The sequence below is a fragment of the Dermochelys coriacea genome, chromosome 26 (assembly GCF_009764565.3).
Source record: "Dermochelys coriacea isolate rDerCor1 chromosome 26, rDerCor1.pri.v4, whole genome shotgun sequence".
NCBI lineage: Eukaryota > Metazoa > Chordata > Testudines > Dermochelyidae > Dermochelys > Dermochelys coriacea.
The window spans coordinates 10,675,558-10,694,780 of NC_050093.1; the positions used below are offsets into that span (position 1 = coordinate 10,675,558).

The 19,223-nt window shown below is 45.9% G+C and overlaps 1 protein-coding gene across 1 annotated transcript in view; it reads left to right on the forward strand.

The window, feature by feature from the left end:
* The window catches only part of ARHGAP25 (Rho GTPase activating protein 25), a 45,253-nt gene that overhangs the window by 5,608 nt on the left and 20,422 nt on the right, over positions 1–19,223 (forward strand). Inside the window, exons 2-4 of the mRNA XM_038384553.2 lie at positions 12,340–12,539; positions 16,827–16,914; positions 18,340–18,459. Of these exons, the coding sequence (XP_038240481.1) occupies positions 12,340–12,539; positions 16,827–16,914; positions 18,340–18,459 (408 nt within the window). The remainder of the gene's footprint in view (positions 1–12,339; positions 12,540–16,826; positions 16,915–18,339; positions 18,460–19,223) is intronic.

Below are 19,223 nucleotides of genomic sequence, written 5' to 3' on the forward strand. Positions count from 1 at the left end.
TCAGCCATCCTCACTGGTCATCCTAATTTCAGTTTGCGTCTCTCTTAGCTTCAAGCAGGGATGTGATTGTCGTCATTTTCTATAGCTAATGGAAAGAGATGGATTTTCTCTTCTAAGCCTTAGGAGGGAAATACCTACACTCTAGGAACCACAGACTGAAACCCCAGCAGGTTCCATTTCGCCCATACTCGGCCCTTTGGATTGGGTTACAAATATATAAAAGGTTGTTCTAAAGAGAATAGTGATCAGCTGTTCTCCGCTTCCACCAAGGGAGTCATCAACTTGTTTTGCAGCAAGGCATATTTAAATATTCATGGTAAATAGGCCCAATGGCCTGTGATGGGATGTTAGATGGGGTGGGATCTGAGTTACTACAGAAAATTCTTTCCTGGGTATAAAAGAAAAGGAGGACTTGTGGCATCTTAGAGACTAACAAATTTATTTGAGCATAAGCTTTCGATGAAGTAAGCTGTAGCTCACAAAAGCTTATGCTTAAATAAATTTATTAGTCTCTAAGGTGCCACAAGTATTCCTTTTCTTTTTTGCGAATACAGACTAACACGGCTGCTACTCTGAAACCTTTCCTGAGTATCTGGCTGGTGAATCTTGCCCATATGCTCAGGGTTTAGCTGATCGCCATATTTGGGGTCGGGAAGCAATTTTCCTCCAGGGCAGATTGGAAGAGGCCCTGGAGGTTTTTCGCCTTCCTCTGTAGCATGGGGCACGGGTCACGGGTCACTTGCTGGAGGATTCTCTGCTCCTTGAAGTCTTTAAACCAGTATTTGAGGACTTCAATAGCTCAGACATAGGTGAGGTTTTTCGCAGGACTGGGTGGGTGAGATTCTGTGGCCTGCGTTGTGCAAGAGGTCAGACTAGATGATCAGAATGGTCCCTTCTGACCTTAGTATCTGTGAGAGTTAGGTTAGATATTAGGAAAAACTTTCTAACTATAAGGATAGTTAAACAGTGGAATAGCTTATTGAGGGAGGTTGTGGCATCCCCGTCATTAGAGGTTTTTAAGAATAGGTGAGACAAACACCTGCAGGGATGGTTTAAGTTCCTTTGGTCCTGCCTCAGCAGAGGGGAATGCTTAGATGACTTCTACATTTCTATTATTCTGTGAAACTCTATGAAATTAAGGTCTCCAGATGGTTTTGACACCAACGCTATTTTGGGCTAGGCATTAACAAACGAGCAGAATTATAATGAGAACCGGTTGAAAAAAACAAAACAAAAACCTTTGTTTTCTGCCAGGAATTTCAATCAAAGCTTTCAGAGTAGCAACCATGTTAGTCTGTATCCGCAAAAAGAAAAGGAGGACTTGTGGCACCTTAGAGACTAACAAATTTATTTGAGCATAAGCTTTCGTGAGCTTCAATCAAAGCTTTGTTTGTTTTCATTGAAATGTCTTGAGTTTTTGTTGAAAACCCCAAATCTGAAACATTTTTGGTTGTCAGGTTTTTATTTTTTTCAGTGTCAAGGAATATGGATGTTTTCAGCAGAAGAAGTTACCAGGAACTGATTGTCTGGATACTTAAAAAAAAAAAAAAAGTTCTTACGAAACTAGCCAGTAACTAATTGGGCATTGTTGTATTCCAAGGTGTTGCCTACACAGAAAAATTGAACTGCAATAACAATGCCGTTAAAGTGCTTTTTTATTGGAAGGGTGCAGCTTTTCATTTTATCCACCCCCCAGGTAACCCTTAAACACCATGCTGGGGATGGGTGGAGCCCTGACTCGGGTGGAAGAGTGCCACCTGCTGACTCATCAACAATGCATCCGATGAAGTGAGCTGTAGCTCACGAAAGCTTATGCTCAAATAAATTTGTTAGTCTCTAAGGTGCCACAAGTCCTCCTTTTCTTTTTGCGAATACAGACTAACACGACTGCGACTCTGAAACCTATCACTTTTTCAGTGGTTCAGTCATGCAGACACAGTTACATTAATATAAATGAGCTTAAACCAGGATAGCTTATTCTTGTATGGGAAGGGGAACAATCTATACTACCACTACGAGGCATCTGAATGCTGGTATAACGGCGTCCACATGGTAGTGGTAAAAAGTCACACCCATAATCACCACATTTTAGGGTTGCCAACACCGTATTTCAAAAATAAGGGACTGTTTTCTTAGCAGCCCCTCTACACCCCTCCTCCTCCTATTATCATTAATATTAATAATAATAAAGTGGTACTCACCTACATTCCCCCGGTGTATTTCTTGCTGCTTTTTGCAGCACTCAGCAACTCCCAATCTTGTCGTACAGAGATGAAAAAATAAGGGACATGCCTTGTAATAAGGAACTACTGGCAACCCTGCCATATTGATACCAAATCCATATCAAATTTGCAACGGCACAGAAATCTGGCTACTTCCCTCACTGTCAGCTTCCCCAACAGCCAGCAGAGGCCGCTCTGTAGTTGTAGTTGTGTTTCCACTTTCATGGGGAGGAAGGCATTGTGGTAGCCCTGCTGTTCTGTACAAAGCATGACTTTAAATGGGCACACATAATAAGGAGCTGTATGGCCAGTTTGCAGGTTTGTCACTGAAGGCAAGTTGCTTCGGGGGATGACATGCGGCCATTGCTTATGAATGCACAGCAGCAACTTTGGCCCGGAAGTTGGTACTGGACGCGAAGGAGAAGCCTGGCTCACTAAAGCCACGCCGGTGGAATTTTAAGCAGCCAAGAGGCAATGACCCCCAATTGAGTAGGATCAGGGCAGTGGGTTTAACACCCCTCTTTGTGCAGAGCTTCCTTTACTTCTTACTGGAACAATGGCAGCTCACCCACCTGCAAAGTAACCCCGAAATCACTCTGCTGGTGCAATGGGCTTAGCCCTCAGTCAGGAGGAAGAGTGCCACCATGGCTTGCAGCTCATCTCCCAGGCATGTGTAAGAGCACGGAGGGCTGAGTGAAGAAGCAGCACTGACCAGGCAGGGTGCATTTGGACATGGCCCATTGTTTCCTAGCTGAAGGGGCAGCGAGGGTGTTTAGAGGGCAACAGTCAAAATCAGAAGCATTTAACAAAAGGAAGCAGCTCAGAATGTGCCAAGCTCACAGTTGTTATCAGCTTCCTGTTCTGCAACAGTGGCAAAAAGAGGGTCGGGCCGAACCACTACCAGCCCACCCGCTGGGACCATCCAGAGAAGCAAAGGCAAAAGTGCCCAGGCACCTGCAATTCAAAGCACAGGAACGAAAACGGGTTCAGGGTGAAAGCTTTAAAGAGCCCTCGTTCGCAAACCTGAGTGGGCCTTTCTGCACACGGGGGCTGGGCTCCAAGCTTGTGAAAGCGGGAGCCCACAGAGCGCCTGTGGTTTCTGGCCTGAAACCTGCTAAGGGAATCAGGCTTATGCATGGCTCTGCATAGACAGTGAATTACAGAAGCCTCTCTATTGTGTTAAGTCCCCTACTGGCATAGAGGGGCCTTAAAGGGGGAGGAAACAGGCCCGAGAAATACTCCCTACACCAGCTCTGTTCCCAGCATGTCAGGGGTTGGCGGATGGTGTGGGGTGAGAAGGCTGGGCTGTGGTCGGAGTACACTGCATTCCAGATAGTCTTTGCTTCCTACAGCCCACTAAGGGACTAGGGGAACTGGAGTGTCAGTGAGAGCAGCCCTGATGCTGGCCCCAAACTGCCCCAGGATACAGGAACACATGACCTAAATCCTTGACCGGAGAGCATGGACAGTCCAACCGAGCATCAGTGCCAGGCCCTGGACAGAGCTTTGGGGTCAGGGATGATTGGCCCTGCCTCCTTTAGAAGTGCAAATGTGTTTTCAGAGCCCGGTTGAGACACACTCTTCTGAGCTGCCTGCAGTGCTGTGTCCACCTTGCTACTTTCCCCACAGCACAGCCACACGCAAACCACACTCCATCCCATCTGCTCCCCAGACTGTGTTTGTAATCAGTGCAGGCTAGGAAAGCGAGTCCATAATGCCTCAGCAGGGGACATAAGGCCTGCATGACAGACACAAGGAGCGGAGCCTGGCACACAGGGCACTACACTCTGGGAGGTAGCTGGGCAGCAGCAGGACCTGACAACCCACTCACGGGGGCAAACAACTACGTCACAGCCCAGACCCACTGGTATGGACACATGGCCCGTTATAGTTGCAGTAGGGTATAGGAATTGGGTGGTATCCCTTTAAATAGTTTGGGAGCCCTCTACTTTGGGGCCTCTCTGTCTTTTATTGCAGAAGCCACCAGAACCTAACAGGGCTGCAGTTGCTGTGTATATCTGTAGGTCTTGTATGTTTATACAGAGCCAGTGAACACAGCTATTGTGGACCCAAATTAGCTGTGTGGTTTTGCCATCTTTGTGAGGAGAGCAAAGACACAATAGTTACTAACCAGGTACTTAGCATGTTGCAAGTGGGTGTGAAGCCGGTTTGCAGCCAGTCAACACCACTGACGGTCGACTAGTTCAGAGAATTTGTAGCATAGACGGGCCCTAAAGCTTCCCTGATCGTTGTAGCACCTAGAGGCTCCAGCCAAGATCAAGACCCCAGCATGCTAGGGGCAGCACATACACATAGTGAGAGACACCCCCTACGCTTACAGTCTCAATGGATAACACACAGAGAAGGGAAATGACTGGCATAAGGTCACACAGCAAGTCACCAAATCAATGGCAGCTCCAGGAGTAGATCCCACTTCTGCTGGGCTCCCAGTCCAGTACCCGAGCCACGAGACAACACTGCCTCCCCTAGTGTGACTCTCTGTTGATTTGCCCTTATTCCGGTGCCATATGTTTACCTCACAGCTACCCCATTCCATTCTGCATCAGACAAGCGGATAGGGACTTGCCCTGCAAAATTCAGAGACAGGTTTGGATTTTCAGCATCTCTGAAGGCCAAACAAGTTTGGAGCGTGGTGCATTCTAAAAGCAAGGGAGAAGCTGCAAAACTGGGGCCCAAATGCAGGATTCCAACTCCCTTCCCCTCCAAATGCGCTGGTAGCATATTTATTTTCCATTGGCCGCCCAGTAATCACAATCCCGGTACCTAAATTACTCCTTAAAACCTTAACAAAGAAGGGTAGATTAGAGATGGGACCAAAGCAAAACTCCAGCTCCAAGCACGAGGCTTTGTTAGCTTAGCCAGGTTGGAGAGGCTTGTAAATATGCTGAGAAAACAGACTGATGCTGCTTCCTTTCTATGCACACTAGAATATACATTCCACTGTGGCTAACACATCCCTCTCTGCGGGGTGGTGCCTTGCAGCTGAACACAGTACTGGCCTTCACTTTGACAGCCTGCTGACAGTATCTACCCCCATTTCAGACTTCCAGATCCTCTGGGGAATATATAAATTTGACCCATCCCCATTTCAGCCTTATGCTGCTGACAAACAGAAAAAGATACAATTTGTTGGGGGTGGCAGGCGGGGCCAGGGGTCTCTCCAGGGTAGGTGCAAGGGGCAGCAGCGAGGCCAGGGGAGAGACCTGGCCCCGAACACTGGCGGAGCCACCACCCCTCCCCCCGTGCCCTGAATATTGCTGGAGCACGGGCACCAGGGGCCCACGTAACTCGCTGCCCCTGCAAGTCTGTCCACTTGAGCTGGGAGGCTGGCGGTGTAGACTTACCCTTACAGTCTAACCTCACCCTAAATGCAGACTGCGTCAGGGTTTAGCCCGCAAGAGCCAGGCATAAGCTGCTGAACCCATCTGACTGCTTCTTCCATGCCCAAAATAAATGCAGCTATGCCCTGGCGTTGAACTTTGTACAAACAGCCTGGCCTTGGCGAGTCAGCTGCCTCTGAAAACCTAGCGTGAGTATTGTTGGGTATGGGAGAATCAGCTAAGGGCCAGCTATTCAAAAAAGCTTAGCATGCCGGGCACTGTTGAGCATGTTTGAAAACCTGGGCCTTACTTAGCTGCTAAATGGGACCAAGCTCCATCCCCACACGTTCAACAAAAGTTGGTAGCCTAGTAGGGATGGGTCTTTAACAGTGAGACAACGTTCTCCTGGCAACTTTGACGATCCTTTTAATCAGTTATTTAGCCCAGGGAGTTACCTACTGACCATCATTGACGGCTTTACTGTAATAATTAGAGCTGGTCAAAATTTTTCAGACCAAACTTTTTTTCCCCGCTGTAAAATGCAGATTCAGGGCTGAATCTGAACTGAGCTGCAGGGCGTAAAATCCGGGAGTAACCCGGAACATTTTGAACCGAAACATTTTCGGAATTTGTGTCGAATTGCATCGGTCAGAAAAAAAACCACACACACAAAAAGAAATTCAGAAAAAAATGGAAATGGTTCATTTTGACATTTTCTACGTGAACATTTGGATTTGACTTTTGGCTTACAAATGTAGTTCAATTTTAATTTTAAAAAAGGTTTAGAAAAACTCAAAAATGAAAATGGTTTGCTGAAAAATTGGAAAAATTGTCCTTTCGGGTCCATCTGAAACAATTTTTTTCCTTATGATTATTTGGTTCCATCAGCGAACCGAAAAATCAGTCAGTCATTCTCACTGCTCTAGTAATAATGATGCTTTGCTATTTTATAGAACTTTTCACCTGAGGATCTCCAAGCGTTTAACAAATACTGGGCTAAATCCTAAATGCTGGACTAGCGTAACTAGGGACTTGTCTACATGATGGGGTAATGTGTTGCCTGGGGGGTGCAAATTTTAAAGTGCACTAATGTTGCACATTGTGCAGTGTTGCACATTAATTGGTCCATGTAGATCCCGCTGGTGCACACCAAAGGTTCCTTAGTGTGCTTTTCAGAAAGCACTATGTTAAAGCGCACCAGCAGGGTCTACCTGTCCCAGGGGGCAGCATATCAGTGTGCTTCAGAAATCAGACCCTGGGGAGCGCATTACCCCCCCTGTGTAGGTAAGCCTTCAGAGGAGTGTTTCATTAGTTAGCTACTCCTCACAACCACCTTGCATGGTTCTCAAATCCCCATTTTACAGATAGGGAATGTGAGGTACAAAGAGGTTAAGTAACTTGTCCCAGTGAAAAGCAGGGCTGGGAATAGAAGCCAGGAGTCCAGGCTCTCAGTGCATTAGCATGTGGCGTGGGAAGCTCAAGCCAGCATTCAGTTCACATAACAGCGCTCTGTGCAGGTCTTTGTTTTGCTTTGCAATGAGAGTGGGAATGTCAGCTGCTCACACGCAAGTGATGCCGTAGCATCTGGAAGAGCAATTGAAGGCCTTGTCCATACCAGGCCACTGGTATAGCTCTACAGGTGTCAATCCGACTGCACACGTGCACATCGTGTCAACACAAGGGGTTTGCACTGCTGGCTAAAAACCTATGCATTCATTTAGATCCATCCCAGCACAGCAATGCCTGTTAGGAGATGGTAGATTAGTAGATTGTACAGAGCGAGGAAATACTGCTGCTGTTACCACTGCGGTATCTTTGCTGTTTCTGCTGCATTAGCAACCTTTGCCTCTGAAATAAGGCACTGGAAACACAATGACTATCTTGAGAAATGTGAAGGGTTGTAAAGAGGTCATGGTCCAATAATGGACTTACTCTGCAGCAAGGAAAATTCAAGTTTAATATTAAAGAGGAGCTTCCTAACTATTAGAGAATGGACCAATCTGCTCAGGGAGGTCTGAGGAATCCCCATTACTGGAGATACAATAGCTACAGTACCACAGATGAGCTTGGAATATAATGATGAAAATGATGGGCCCGATTCTTCAGTGCCTGCTGCCTTGTGCAGTCCTTTATGCTGGTGCAAAATGAGTATAACATTTATTAAAATTTGCAGTACAGTGGGGTCTAGAGACCCCAACTGAGGTCAGGACCCCAGGGCGCTAGGTGCTGTCCGTACATGTAGTGTGAGACAGTCCCTAAGTTATACTCCAAATGGACAAGACCGACAAAGGGTGGGAGAAAGCAAGTATCATTAACCCCATTGTATAGATGGGGAGCTGAGGAACAGCGAGGTTAAACTGACTTGCCCCTGGTCATATAGGGAAACAGTGGCAGAGCAAGGAATCTCCTGAGTCCCAGCCCAGTGCCTTAACCATAAGACCATCCCTTTCACTTCCATTGTACTGCCCCTGAGACCGGACCATGCGGATGTAGTAGCATCTGCACACAGGATGGCCCAAGGGGCCAGGCAGGTTACCTTTAGGGTCTGTCTTCACTCCAGAATTAGCCTGGGGTCTAGCCTGAGTGTTGCCCCAACCCCTTCAATCTACATAGAACCACCTCTTCAATCTACAATCTACATATGGTCATGGCTGAGATTATAGGCTACAGCTTGGATTTTACTTCAGCCCAGGCTGGCAACCAGCCTACTTTGCAGTGAGAACTCAGGCTCATCCAGCCCGGGTGCTTAGTCTGCCAATCCTATCCTGGCTACACTTGTACAGCATTTGAACAGAGAGATGCCATCCAAGAAATCCTTCTCCAGTGCTGCAGTTGGCCAGAAGCTGACATACCTGCCTTCTGGTGTGGTGTGATGTCAGTAGGACCCGTACGAGCATTACCGTAGGAAGGACAGACGAGACAATACTCTGCAAATGAGGTCACAGAGTGGCCCACTTCAATGCACCACTCAAAATCACAGGATGTCTTGCTAGAAATCCGGCCCCGCACATGGGCCAGTACAGAACCATTGTGGATGCAGGTTTCAGAGTAGCAGCCGTGTTAGTCTGTATTCGCAAAAAGAAAAGGAGTACTTGTGGCACCTTAGAGACTAACAAATTTATTAGAGCATAAGCTTTCGTGAGCTACAGCTCACTTCATCGGATGCATTTGGTGGAAAAAACAGAGCATCCGATGAAGTGAGCTGTAGCTCACGAAAGCTTATGCTCTAATAAATTTGTTAGTCTCTAAGGTGCCACAAGTACTCCTTTTCTTATTGTGGATGCTGACATACAGGTCTGGCTCGGGTAGATGTCTGTCGTGCGGACACTCCACTCACGCTAAACTACCCCAGGCTAACTCTGCAGTGAATACTTGTGCATAGACAGCACCTTTTGTCCGTCTCATTTGCCATGTTATGGTAGCCTCCTGGATGGCGCTTTTCATCAGAACGGAGCTGTCAGCCAAGAACTCGCACTTGTCTGGTTGCTGTGCGCGGGAGCGTGGCTTGTAGTACAACAGAGATGGAGTGGTTTCAAGGTTGCCCAGTCCTGGTTTAACACATTAGAAGCAGGTTGTGGTTTTGCAAAACAAACATTTGCAGAACGGCACTTGCATTACGGGGGGGGGGGGGCTGCGCTCTCCAGACAGCAACATTCAGTTTAATGGAGTCAGATTTTCACTCTGTCCAGCCCTCATGCTCTGCATCATCCTCTAAAAATCCTAACCCACTGAGTAAACGTCCCCTGTGTGGCATGAAGGGATGTGATCAGGGAGTAGGAATGCCCCTGTAAATTAGCAGGTGTTTTGTTAGCATGTTCTGAGTCTCTCTCATGGGGCTTGAATAACAGGGATGTGTTAATAACAGAATTTTGAATCGTTCTAACTGCCGAGGTTCTGATCAGGAAACTCCCGTTTTGATCATGCTTGCTGAGGCTGTAGTCTCAGGGTGTGTCTACACTGCAAAGCACCACCCACGGCACTGCATCTCAGAGCCTGGGTCAATTGGGTCAGGCTCATGGGGCTTGGGGTGCAGGGCTAAAAGCGACGGTGTCGACATTCGGGCCCAGGCTGGAGCCAGGGCTCTGAGACCCTCCCCACAAACTGAGTTTCAGAACCCGGGCTCCAGCCCAGATCTGAACATCTACACTGCTCTTTGTAGCACCCCGCAAGCTCTAGTCACTTAACCCAGGCTCTGAGACTTGGCACTGCAGATTTATCTTTGCAGAGTAGATATACCGTAAAGGAGTTTGGCATTCAAATCCCATTGAAAGACTAACTCGGGTCCCTTCTGAAAAGCCCACCCTAAATCCAGATCCATAAAGTGGGGAACTTCCCATATCAACATATGCCCAGGAACAAAAACCCTGATTCTCTACTGCCTCGCACCTGGAGGAGTTCTTTGCACTCGTGCAAAATGAGTGTGAAACATAACGAAATCGGACCGGTAGCATTGTGCAGCCACTCCGCACAGGTGCATGTGACTAGATGAGTTGAAAGAGGCAGGCTTGTGTCTTGCAGCGACAGAGTGGGTTCTTCTTCTGGAGGTGTTTTAATGGCAAAGTCAGGGAGCTAGGCTGTATTCAGCCCTCACTGACATTCCCCTAAACTGCAATGCTCCCTCTAGGTGCTAAACTTAGGGATGCATGAAGTGCTGCCGTACCCCCTGGCTTGAAGTGGTTTCCATCATACACAGGTTTTACAGTTTGGTTTGATGGCTCTCAGCACCCCCACTATACAAATTATTCCAGCCCCCCTGACACTCCCTGACCACAGAAATAACCACAAAGCACTTTCAGAAGGCTGCACACAACTCATTTCTTTGGCTCAGCCTTCCCTCAATAATTTCTCCTCCCAAAGGTGCCCTGTCACAAGCCCACGAAATACACATGCACTCTCGCATGTGCACAACGCAATTGCTCAACACATGGACATGTATGCACATATAGATATAGGATGTGCCTGCTCACCAAGTACAGAGGTAGACGCAAGCAGACAAACAGAAAACGAATCAAGCTGGAAAGGAAGAGAGAGTCATTGTTATTTTTACTTGTAAATGGGAAGTGCTCAGATGGTAGTGGGGGCCATATAAGTTGATAGGTGGACACTGTAATTGAGCGCCTCTGAAAAGGTGTGAAAGTCTTTAACCTTGCAGACATTAACCTCTTGTAACAGCCTGTGGAGGCCTTGGCCAGTGTACTGGACTGGACTTCAGTAGACCTAGGTTCTATCCCTGGTTCTGCTCCTCGGTGACCTGGGGTAAGTCACTTCACCCCCGGGTGCCTCTGGTTCCCCATCTGTAAAATAGAGATCACAATACCGATCTCCTTTCTAAAAAGCACTAGACAAGAGGTAGATTTTATTATTACTGTTGCATAAAGGGCAAGAATGTTCATGCCAACAGGAAATGACTTTTGAAATGTGACTGATGATTCAGCGGGCCTGAGTCCTAGGTCACTCACAGCAGCTTTACTTTGTTGACGTCAGTGGCCTTATTCCCCATTTAGGCTGATGAGGTGAGAGGGGAATCACACCCAGAGAGTCAAATGGCTGCCACAAGCAGGGAACAGTAAAACAAACAGTGCTGCGCTGTATATATTCAGGATTGTCCATGCACATAACGACAATGCCATCTGACCTCCGATGTTGAGAGTGTGACGCACAGCTATTTAGGTGCCCGGATGACTGTCCCACAGATGAAAATAGAAGGAGCAGCTATACCTTTCCTCTTTAGGCAACAATCACCCCGGATCGGTATTCAACATTGCTGTAGCTCCTAGAGGGACCCATCAGGATCAGGGCCCCTTTGTGCCAGGAACCTCTTTACCATGCATTAAAAGACAGCCCAGGCCCCAAAGAGTTTGCAATCTCATTGGCCTTTCAGATATGTTCTGTGTTATGTGAGCTGTTCAAAAGGCAGATGGCACCTTTGGAAGTATCACCCAGAATAAATAGTTTAAAACAGTGGCTCTCAACCTCTCCAGATGACTGTACCCCTTTCAGGAGTCTGATTTGTCTTGCGTACCCCCAAGTTTCACCTCACTTAAAAAGTACTTGCTTACAAAATCAGACCTAAAAGTACAAAAGTGTCACAGCCACACTATTACTGAAAAAATGGCTGACTTTCTCATTTTTATCATATAATTATAAAATAAATCAATTGGAATATAAATATGATACTTACATTTGAGGGTATGGTATATACAGTGATATAAACAAGTCCTTGTCTGTGTGAAATTTTAGTTTGTACTGACGTCACTTGTGCTTTATGTAGCCTGTTGTAAAACTCTGCAAATATCAGGATGAGTTGATGTACCCCCTGGAAGACCTCTGTGTATCCCAGGGGTACGTGTACCCCTGGTTGAGAACCACCGCTTTAAAACACATTTTGAAAATTCCCCCATCACGTCTGTGTCTCTTTTTTTTTTTGGACGGGTCTAAATGAAACAGTCCCATATAGAAACTAATCATTCTCTTCTCTCATTTGTGAGACAGTCACTCCCACGCAGGAAAAAGGAAGCATATTTTGACAGATACTGCAGCCACTTCCTTTAAAAGCCTCTAGCCCATTGGCTTTTCGCAGGCAGACGGGACAGATAGCTGCTTCTGATTGCCTCAGAGCAGTCGATTTTAGGTTTTACTTAACTCTGTCGGAAGAGACCCACGATCCATGCTATGGTAGGCTTGCCCCTAATGGGACAGCCTTGAGAATCTCTACCTGGGAGCTCTTCTGAATCCCATGTCGCTCTGTCAGTATGTGTCTGTCTTCCTCTCTCCAGCTCGTTCCAGGAGCGTGATGACCGGTGATCCCATGGCGGCCTGCAACTGGACAGCCTCCCACAACCTGCTGGAGCGGCCCCTGAAGATAGGCTGGCTGAAGAAGCAGCGCTCCATCGTCAAGAACTGGCAGCAGCGGTACTTTGTACTGAGGGGCCAGCAGCTGTGTTACTACAAGGACGAGGAAGATGCCAAGCCCCAGGTATGATGAGCCCGCATTTTGTGTCCTTGGTCTAGGAAGGGTCCTGAAGGGAGGCATAGGGGAGATGTTTTTTGGCAGGGAGGATGTAGCACAGAGGTGAGCCCTGAATATCCTGCCCCCTTCCCTACTGATATTACTATTTATTATTACTTGTCTTTCCATAGCACTGAGGAGTTCCAGTCATGGAACAAGACCCCATTGTACTAGGTACTGTACGAACACAGAACAAAGAAGGGGTCCCTGCCCCAAGCTGCTTACAAACTACTTATAAGAGTTTGGAGACGTATAAGTGGTGGATACAGACAGACCAATGGTGGTGTCCAAGGAAACAATGAGACAGTATTGGTCAGTGTGACAGGCAGTGGTCTTAGCACAGCAGTGTGCTAACAACTCTCAAGTGATTTCTAGGCATTGTGGCAAAGCAGAGTTTTAAGGAGGGTTTGGAAGGAGGCTAACGAGTTCGTTTTGCAGGTGTTTAAGGGAAGCTTATCCCAGGCGTGAGTGGCAGGATACGAGAAAGCACAAAGCTGCTTGTTTGAAAGTGTAACAAGTAGACGATGGAGGTTGGCATGGTGGGCTGATCCATGGTGGGAGTCGACATTTTGATAGTGGGGATGGGCCACGAGGGCTGGAACTGAAGACAAGCAGCTTGTGTTTGAGGTGATAAAGAAGAGGGAGGCAGCGATGGCTGACGTTGTCCAAACGACAGACTGGGAGAATGATCTTTGCAGCAGCATTCTGAGTGGATAGGAGAGAGGCAAGATTGCATTTGTCAAGGCCAGCGAGAAGGATGGTGCAGTGACTGAGATGTGGCCTGATGAGAGCTTGAACGAGAGTGAGCGGGGTGGATGGATAGGAAAGGTCATGTCTTAGAGATGTGATGGGGGAAGAATTCACAGGATTTAGACATAGCCTGCAGGGGAGATTCTAGAGAGAGGTCAGAGTCGAAGCTGATGCCCAGGTTATGGTCCTGAGTAACTGGTAGGATGGTGGTGTTGTTCACAGTGATTGAGAAAGGAGATGGGAAAGATTAAGAACACAGGGTTAGCCATGTTGCATTTGAGCTGACAGCTAGAGATCCGGGAGGAGAAAGTCTCTCTAATGTCCTGCTCCAGGTCCTGCCTACAGGTTGTTCAGCTCCAGGGGTTTAAGTTCAGGCCCAGCCCTGATGTAGAACTCTGTTCTCTCTGGCTATGAATTGGGGAGTAGGGGCAGGGGCAGGACCTAAGTAGATGTGCAGTGAGGCAGAATGAATTCTGCAGCTTTGTAGGGAATATATGGGGCCCATTTACAGAGCTTCTAGAGCTACTGGCACCCTGGGTGTCCGTCACCACTGCCGTGGGCCTGGTCACCCAAGAGGACTGAAGGGAATAAGGTGGAGAAGAATAGGGCAAGAAATAGAGAGTTTCCAAAAAATTCAGGGCAAAGTGTAGTCTGAATTTTGCAGAGCAGGGATGACCCTTTGGGAACGGGATCCCTTGTGATATCACCATGTAATCTGGCTTATCTGACTTATCTGACTTATACCGATTTCTGTGGGCCCCAGCTCCCAAAGGGTTTATTGCCATAGTTACAAAATAGGAGGGAAGCTCAGAAGGCCTGTGTTTATGCCCTGCCACTTATCTAGCATCCCTTTCCACTTCCTCACCCCCTCCAACCCCCGCCACATCATTTGCAACACAGCAGAACGCACAAGAAGTGGTAACAACAGCTAACACTTCAGACAAGCTTTAAAAAGCCATGGCCACGTTTGGACAGCTAACGATTCACTTGCATGGCCACACGTGGGGGTGGGGAGATTTCCTGCTGGTCCATGTAGGCTCAGCTCCCTTGACTTCAAAGGTTTCATCTGCTACTGCTGGTGGTATAAAGGGGACCAGCTCCAGTGACTTAGATGGAATTTCACCCACAGCTGCAGGACCTTTCCTTTAACGGAGCTGCCAGACTCTTCCAAGTTGAGTCTCTGAAGCTGCTTAAATCCCCTCTGAATGACACAAAAATGGATCACAAACTCCTTGGGTAGTAAAGCAGGTACATGGCCCTGCCTTCTTCTGTAGCTCCATGTCTCCTTGGGGGAAGGAAGTTTAATAATGTAGAGCAGTGGTGCCCAAACTTATTACACAGGAGGGCCTAAGCACAATCTTGAGTGGGCCAAACAGATTTTAAATCTTATTACAATATGAATAGTCACCTATATTGATTTATATTTTAAAATTCAGCGTGTTTTGTGTGTATTTAGATAGGTTGTTTCTATGTACAGTACTGTCTATTTACAAACTTGCGTAAACTAAACTGATGTAAACATGACAACAAAACGCTAATGACTTGGCCATCAGTATAGTGTGTTGAAGCAGGCCACAGGTCTTATGAAATGCTATGATGGGCCATGTATGGCCTGCGGGTCATAGGTTGGCCCTCCCGATGGAGAACCATCCCCTCTCTGCATGGTACCCTGTCTTCCGTCCCAATGGATACACAAGGTGTTTTGATCAGTCAGCTTTTAACATCAAGACTGCCTTTAACTGAGCGGCTGTCTCCCAAACATTGGCATAATCCCTGGTTTAATATGTTACACATCGCAGTGATAATGGCTGATCCACATACAAGTAGAGTTGGTAAAAAACAAACAATTATCTTGTGGAGGACATTTTTAAAAAAAACAAACAAGGCATTTTTTTTTTCCATTTTGGACAAAAATGTCCTGCAATTTTTCTTGTTTTTCAACTGACATTTTTTTGGTTTATGAAAACCATTTTTCATTCAACTAAAAGCTAGGCATTTTTACCCAAAACTGATTTTTTTTCCCCAGGTTTTCCCCCCAAGTCAAAACAACAACAAAAAAAACCGCTCTGCCTTTTTTGTGGGAAATTTCAATGACAATTACATCAAAACCAAAACATTGTGGAAAATATAAAGCCATTTTTTTGGTTGAAATTCCTTTGATGATGACAAAATTCCTGTCAACTCTAGATATGAGCCTGCTACTGCTTCTAGCTAGAACACTAAGACTGGCAGAGCTACCCAGGGGACGTAGAGATGCTACTCCCATGAATTTCAAAGGGAACTATGCATCCATATTTCCGTTGAGAACCTCAGCCAGCAGCAGTAGAAGTTCATTATTAATTAATTATTATTATTATTGGTATTACCATAGCAACTTGGTTCATTCTTTTAGCACTGCCAAGATGCTGGGTGCAATCCCCGCATGTGGCCTGAGCAAAGTGGGTTACATAAGCACGTAATTAACTAAAGCCCTCTCTGTTTTCGTCCATGGCACCACCTCCTACTCCTGCTCTCTGCAGCCCTATTTTGAGGCATTGCTTGTGCTGAGTCATGCAGTTATGTCTGCCAGCCTTTTTAGGTTGGACATGTGATCTGATGACGTGGAAGCAAGAATCATAAGCCAGATGATCTTGGTGATACCCACTGATCTAACTGCTGTAGCCTTTACCTTATTGGAATGTAACCTGCTCAGTCAGTTGGAACTGGTGCTTCCCTAAAATCCACAGTGAGAGAATGCAGGCTAAAGGAGATGTTCCTCAAACCTTCTCATCTTGTGCCCAGCCAAAGGGATATTCTTCTTAAATAACTGGCTAGATGGTGGTACTGCTGAGAGGGATCTGGGAGATGACAGTGGATCACAAATTGAATGAGAGTCAACAGTGTGGTGCAGTTGCAAAAAAAAAGGCTAATGTCAATCTGGGATAGATTAACAGGAGTGTCGTATGTAAGACCCAGAAGGTAATTGTCACGCCCTCCTAGGCACTGGCAGAGTAACGTGGAATAGCGGGTCCATTTCTAGGCACCACACTTTCAGGAAGATGTGGACAAATTGGGGAGAGTCCAGAGGACAGCAACAGAAATGATGAAGGTTTAACCTGACCTATGAGGAAAAGTTAAAAAAAACAGCCTGTTCAGTCTTGAGAAATAAGACATAAGAAATGGACTTCATCTGAAGTAAGGGAGGTTTAGGTTAGATACTAGGGAAAACTTTCTAACTATAAGGGTAGTTAAGCTCTGGAACAGGCTTCGGAGGGAGGTTGTGGAATCCCCATCATTGAAGGTTTTTTAAGGATAGGTTGGACAAACACCTATCAGGGATGGTCTAGGTTTACTTAGTCCTGCTACAGTGCAGGGGGATGGACCCGATGACTTCTGGAGGTCTCTTCCAGCCCGACATTGCTATAATTTTATGGGTATTATATCTATCACTACCAACGTGGACCAAACAGGAGGGTTTTATTTTTTAAATGGCTGATTGAAGGCTATTGCTGTCTTTGTTTCTAGGGCTGCCTGTTTCTGCAGGGAAGCACTATCAAGGAGTCAGTCAGCAACCCAGAGGAAGCGGGGAAGTTTATCTTTGAAATCATCCCAGGTGAGCACCATGACACAACACAGAGATCTCCTGTCTGCTTTGTGTCTCACAACGCTAGACATCTCATGCTTATAGCTTAATATGGTGCCCCAGCTGTAGATCCACTAAGCATGGGGGAGACTCAGTGGGAGAACTGGTTGAAAATTTTTTGATGGAACGGTTGTCTGTGAGAAAATGCAGTTTTGTCTCCATCTAAATGTTTTCTGGGAACAATTGATTGTTGCAAAAATCTTGATTGGAAAAGTGTCAAAATGAATGATTTTGGCTCTCTCGTCTCATTTCAATGTCAAAACATGTCATAAGATAAGGTAAAAATGTTTCATTTTAATGTTCTCATTTCATTTGACTTCCTGTTGACTTTTATATGGTCTATATAATAAGATTCCAGGATTGTCACTCTGTGTGCCTCACTTTGAAGCCTAGAACGTCTGTTGAGTCAGTGTGAAATGATGGAAACCACTACAGACATGGTCCAGAGGTCTTTTTTGTTCAGAATATCATCAGGTTCAAACATCAGTGGGATTCGCAGTTTGCTACCTTCCAGTTTTTAAGATCTCAGCCATTTGATATTACAAATTACACCCATGCGATAGCATAGGCTTTTAGCTGCTAGCAGGCTAATATTATTTTCAATTTGATATTTTATTGATATTTTATATTATATTATGGTTTGACATTATCGAAACAAAATGTTTCCAAATCAAAATTTTTCAGAATTTCCATTTTGCGAGAAATTTCACAATTTTCAATTTGTTTCTGATTCAGAACAAAACATTTGAAATGTCAGGAAATGACAGAAATTCCATTTTCCAGCCAGCTGTACTCACTGGGAGATGAACTCCAGTGTCCTGACCAGTGCCTAATTTGGGTCTAATTAAAAATGACTAATTTCAACTGTGCGTGTGTTCTTCACTCAGTCTTAAACTGATGAAGAATTGCCACATTCCACTCCAGAGTTGGCTGCTTTTTACTGGTGGCTAAGGGATTCCTGTACAGTATACATAGGGCCTGATCCTCCTCTTATTTACACCAGGGTAAACCAGGAGTATCTCCTCTAAAGTCCCCGGAATGATATTGTTGTGGTGGGAAGAGAGTCAGGCCCCAAATTTGTAAATCACTCTGGAAAATACTTTGAGAGCAAGTACCAGGTAAATGCACCAAGGAGAGTGTTGAGAGAAAACAGGATACCTCTTCATTCCACCGTGATGTTAATTTTGTATTAGTTCATTTCCTTGGTGGAAAGCTTTAGTGATGGAGAGATGGTGTAAACAACACGTCTCCCTGAGACACCCCCTCATTTTACAGCCAGATAGAGATGAATGGGATAATAGGTTTTTTGGGCCCAAAGCACTTAGCTAAGAAATCAATAAGGGCACGTGTCTTTGTTCCACCCCCAACTCTCTTTACGAATAATTATTTTTGCAGGGGTCTCGGGAGATCATAATCGAACAGGACAAGACTCCTATGTACTGATGGCCAACTCCCAATCCGAGATGGATGAGTGGGTTAAGTCGATTCGAAGAGTGGTGGGATCTCCATCAGGAGGTAAAGGGGAGCTGAAATGGCCCTGGGGGTGGCTTTTCATTAACATCTTATGCTTCTATAGCATAGATTAGGGGTATGGAACGGCTGCCGCATGAGGAGAGATCAATAAGGCTGGGACTTTTCAGCTTGGAAAAGAGACGACTAAGGGGGGATGTGATTGAGATCTATAAATTCATGACAGGTATGGAGAAAGTAAATCAGGGAGTGTTATTTACTCCTTCCCATAAACACAAGAACTAGGGATCCCCAAATGAAATTAATAGGCAGCAGGTTTAAAACAAACAAAAGGAAGTGTTTTTTTTTCCCCACAAAGTGTGGAACTCCTTGCCAGAGGATGTTGTGAAGGCCAAGACTAACAGGGTTCAAAAAAGAATTAGATACATTCATGGAGGATAGATCCATCAATGGCTATTAGCCAGGATGGGCAGGGATGGTGTCCCTAGCTTCTGTTTGCCAGAAGCTGGGAATGGGCAACAGGGGATGGATCACCCCCCACTTGGTGATTACCTGTTCTGTGCATTCCCTCTGGGGCACCCGGCATTGGCCATTGGCAGAAGACTGGATACTGGGCTAGATGGACCTTTGGTCTGACCCAATGTGGCAATTCTTATATTCTTAACTTTCACCCAAGGAAATCAAAGCGCTTTACATATGCTAATTAAACCTTTCAACATAGCTGCCGTGTAGGTAAGTTGTTGTAATGGGAGTATGGAAGGGTTTTGTGTTATTTATTTACATGTTATTATTTATTTGTTTTGTGCAAG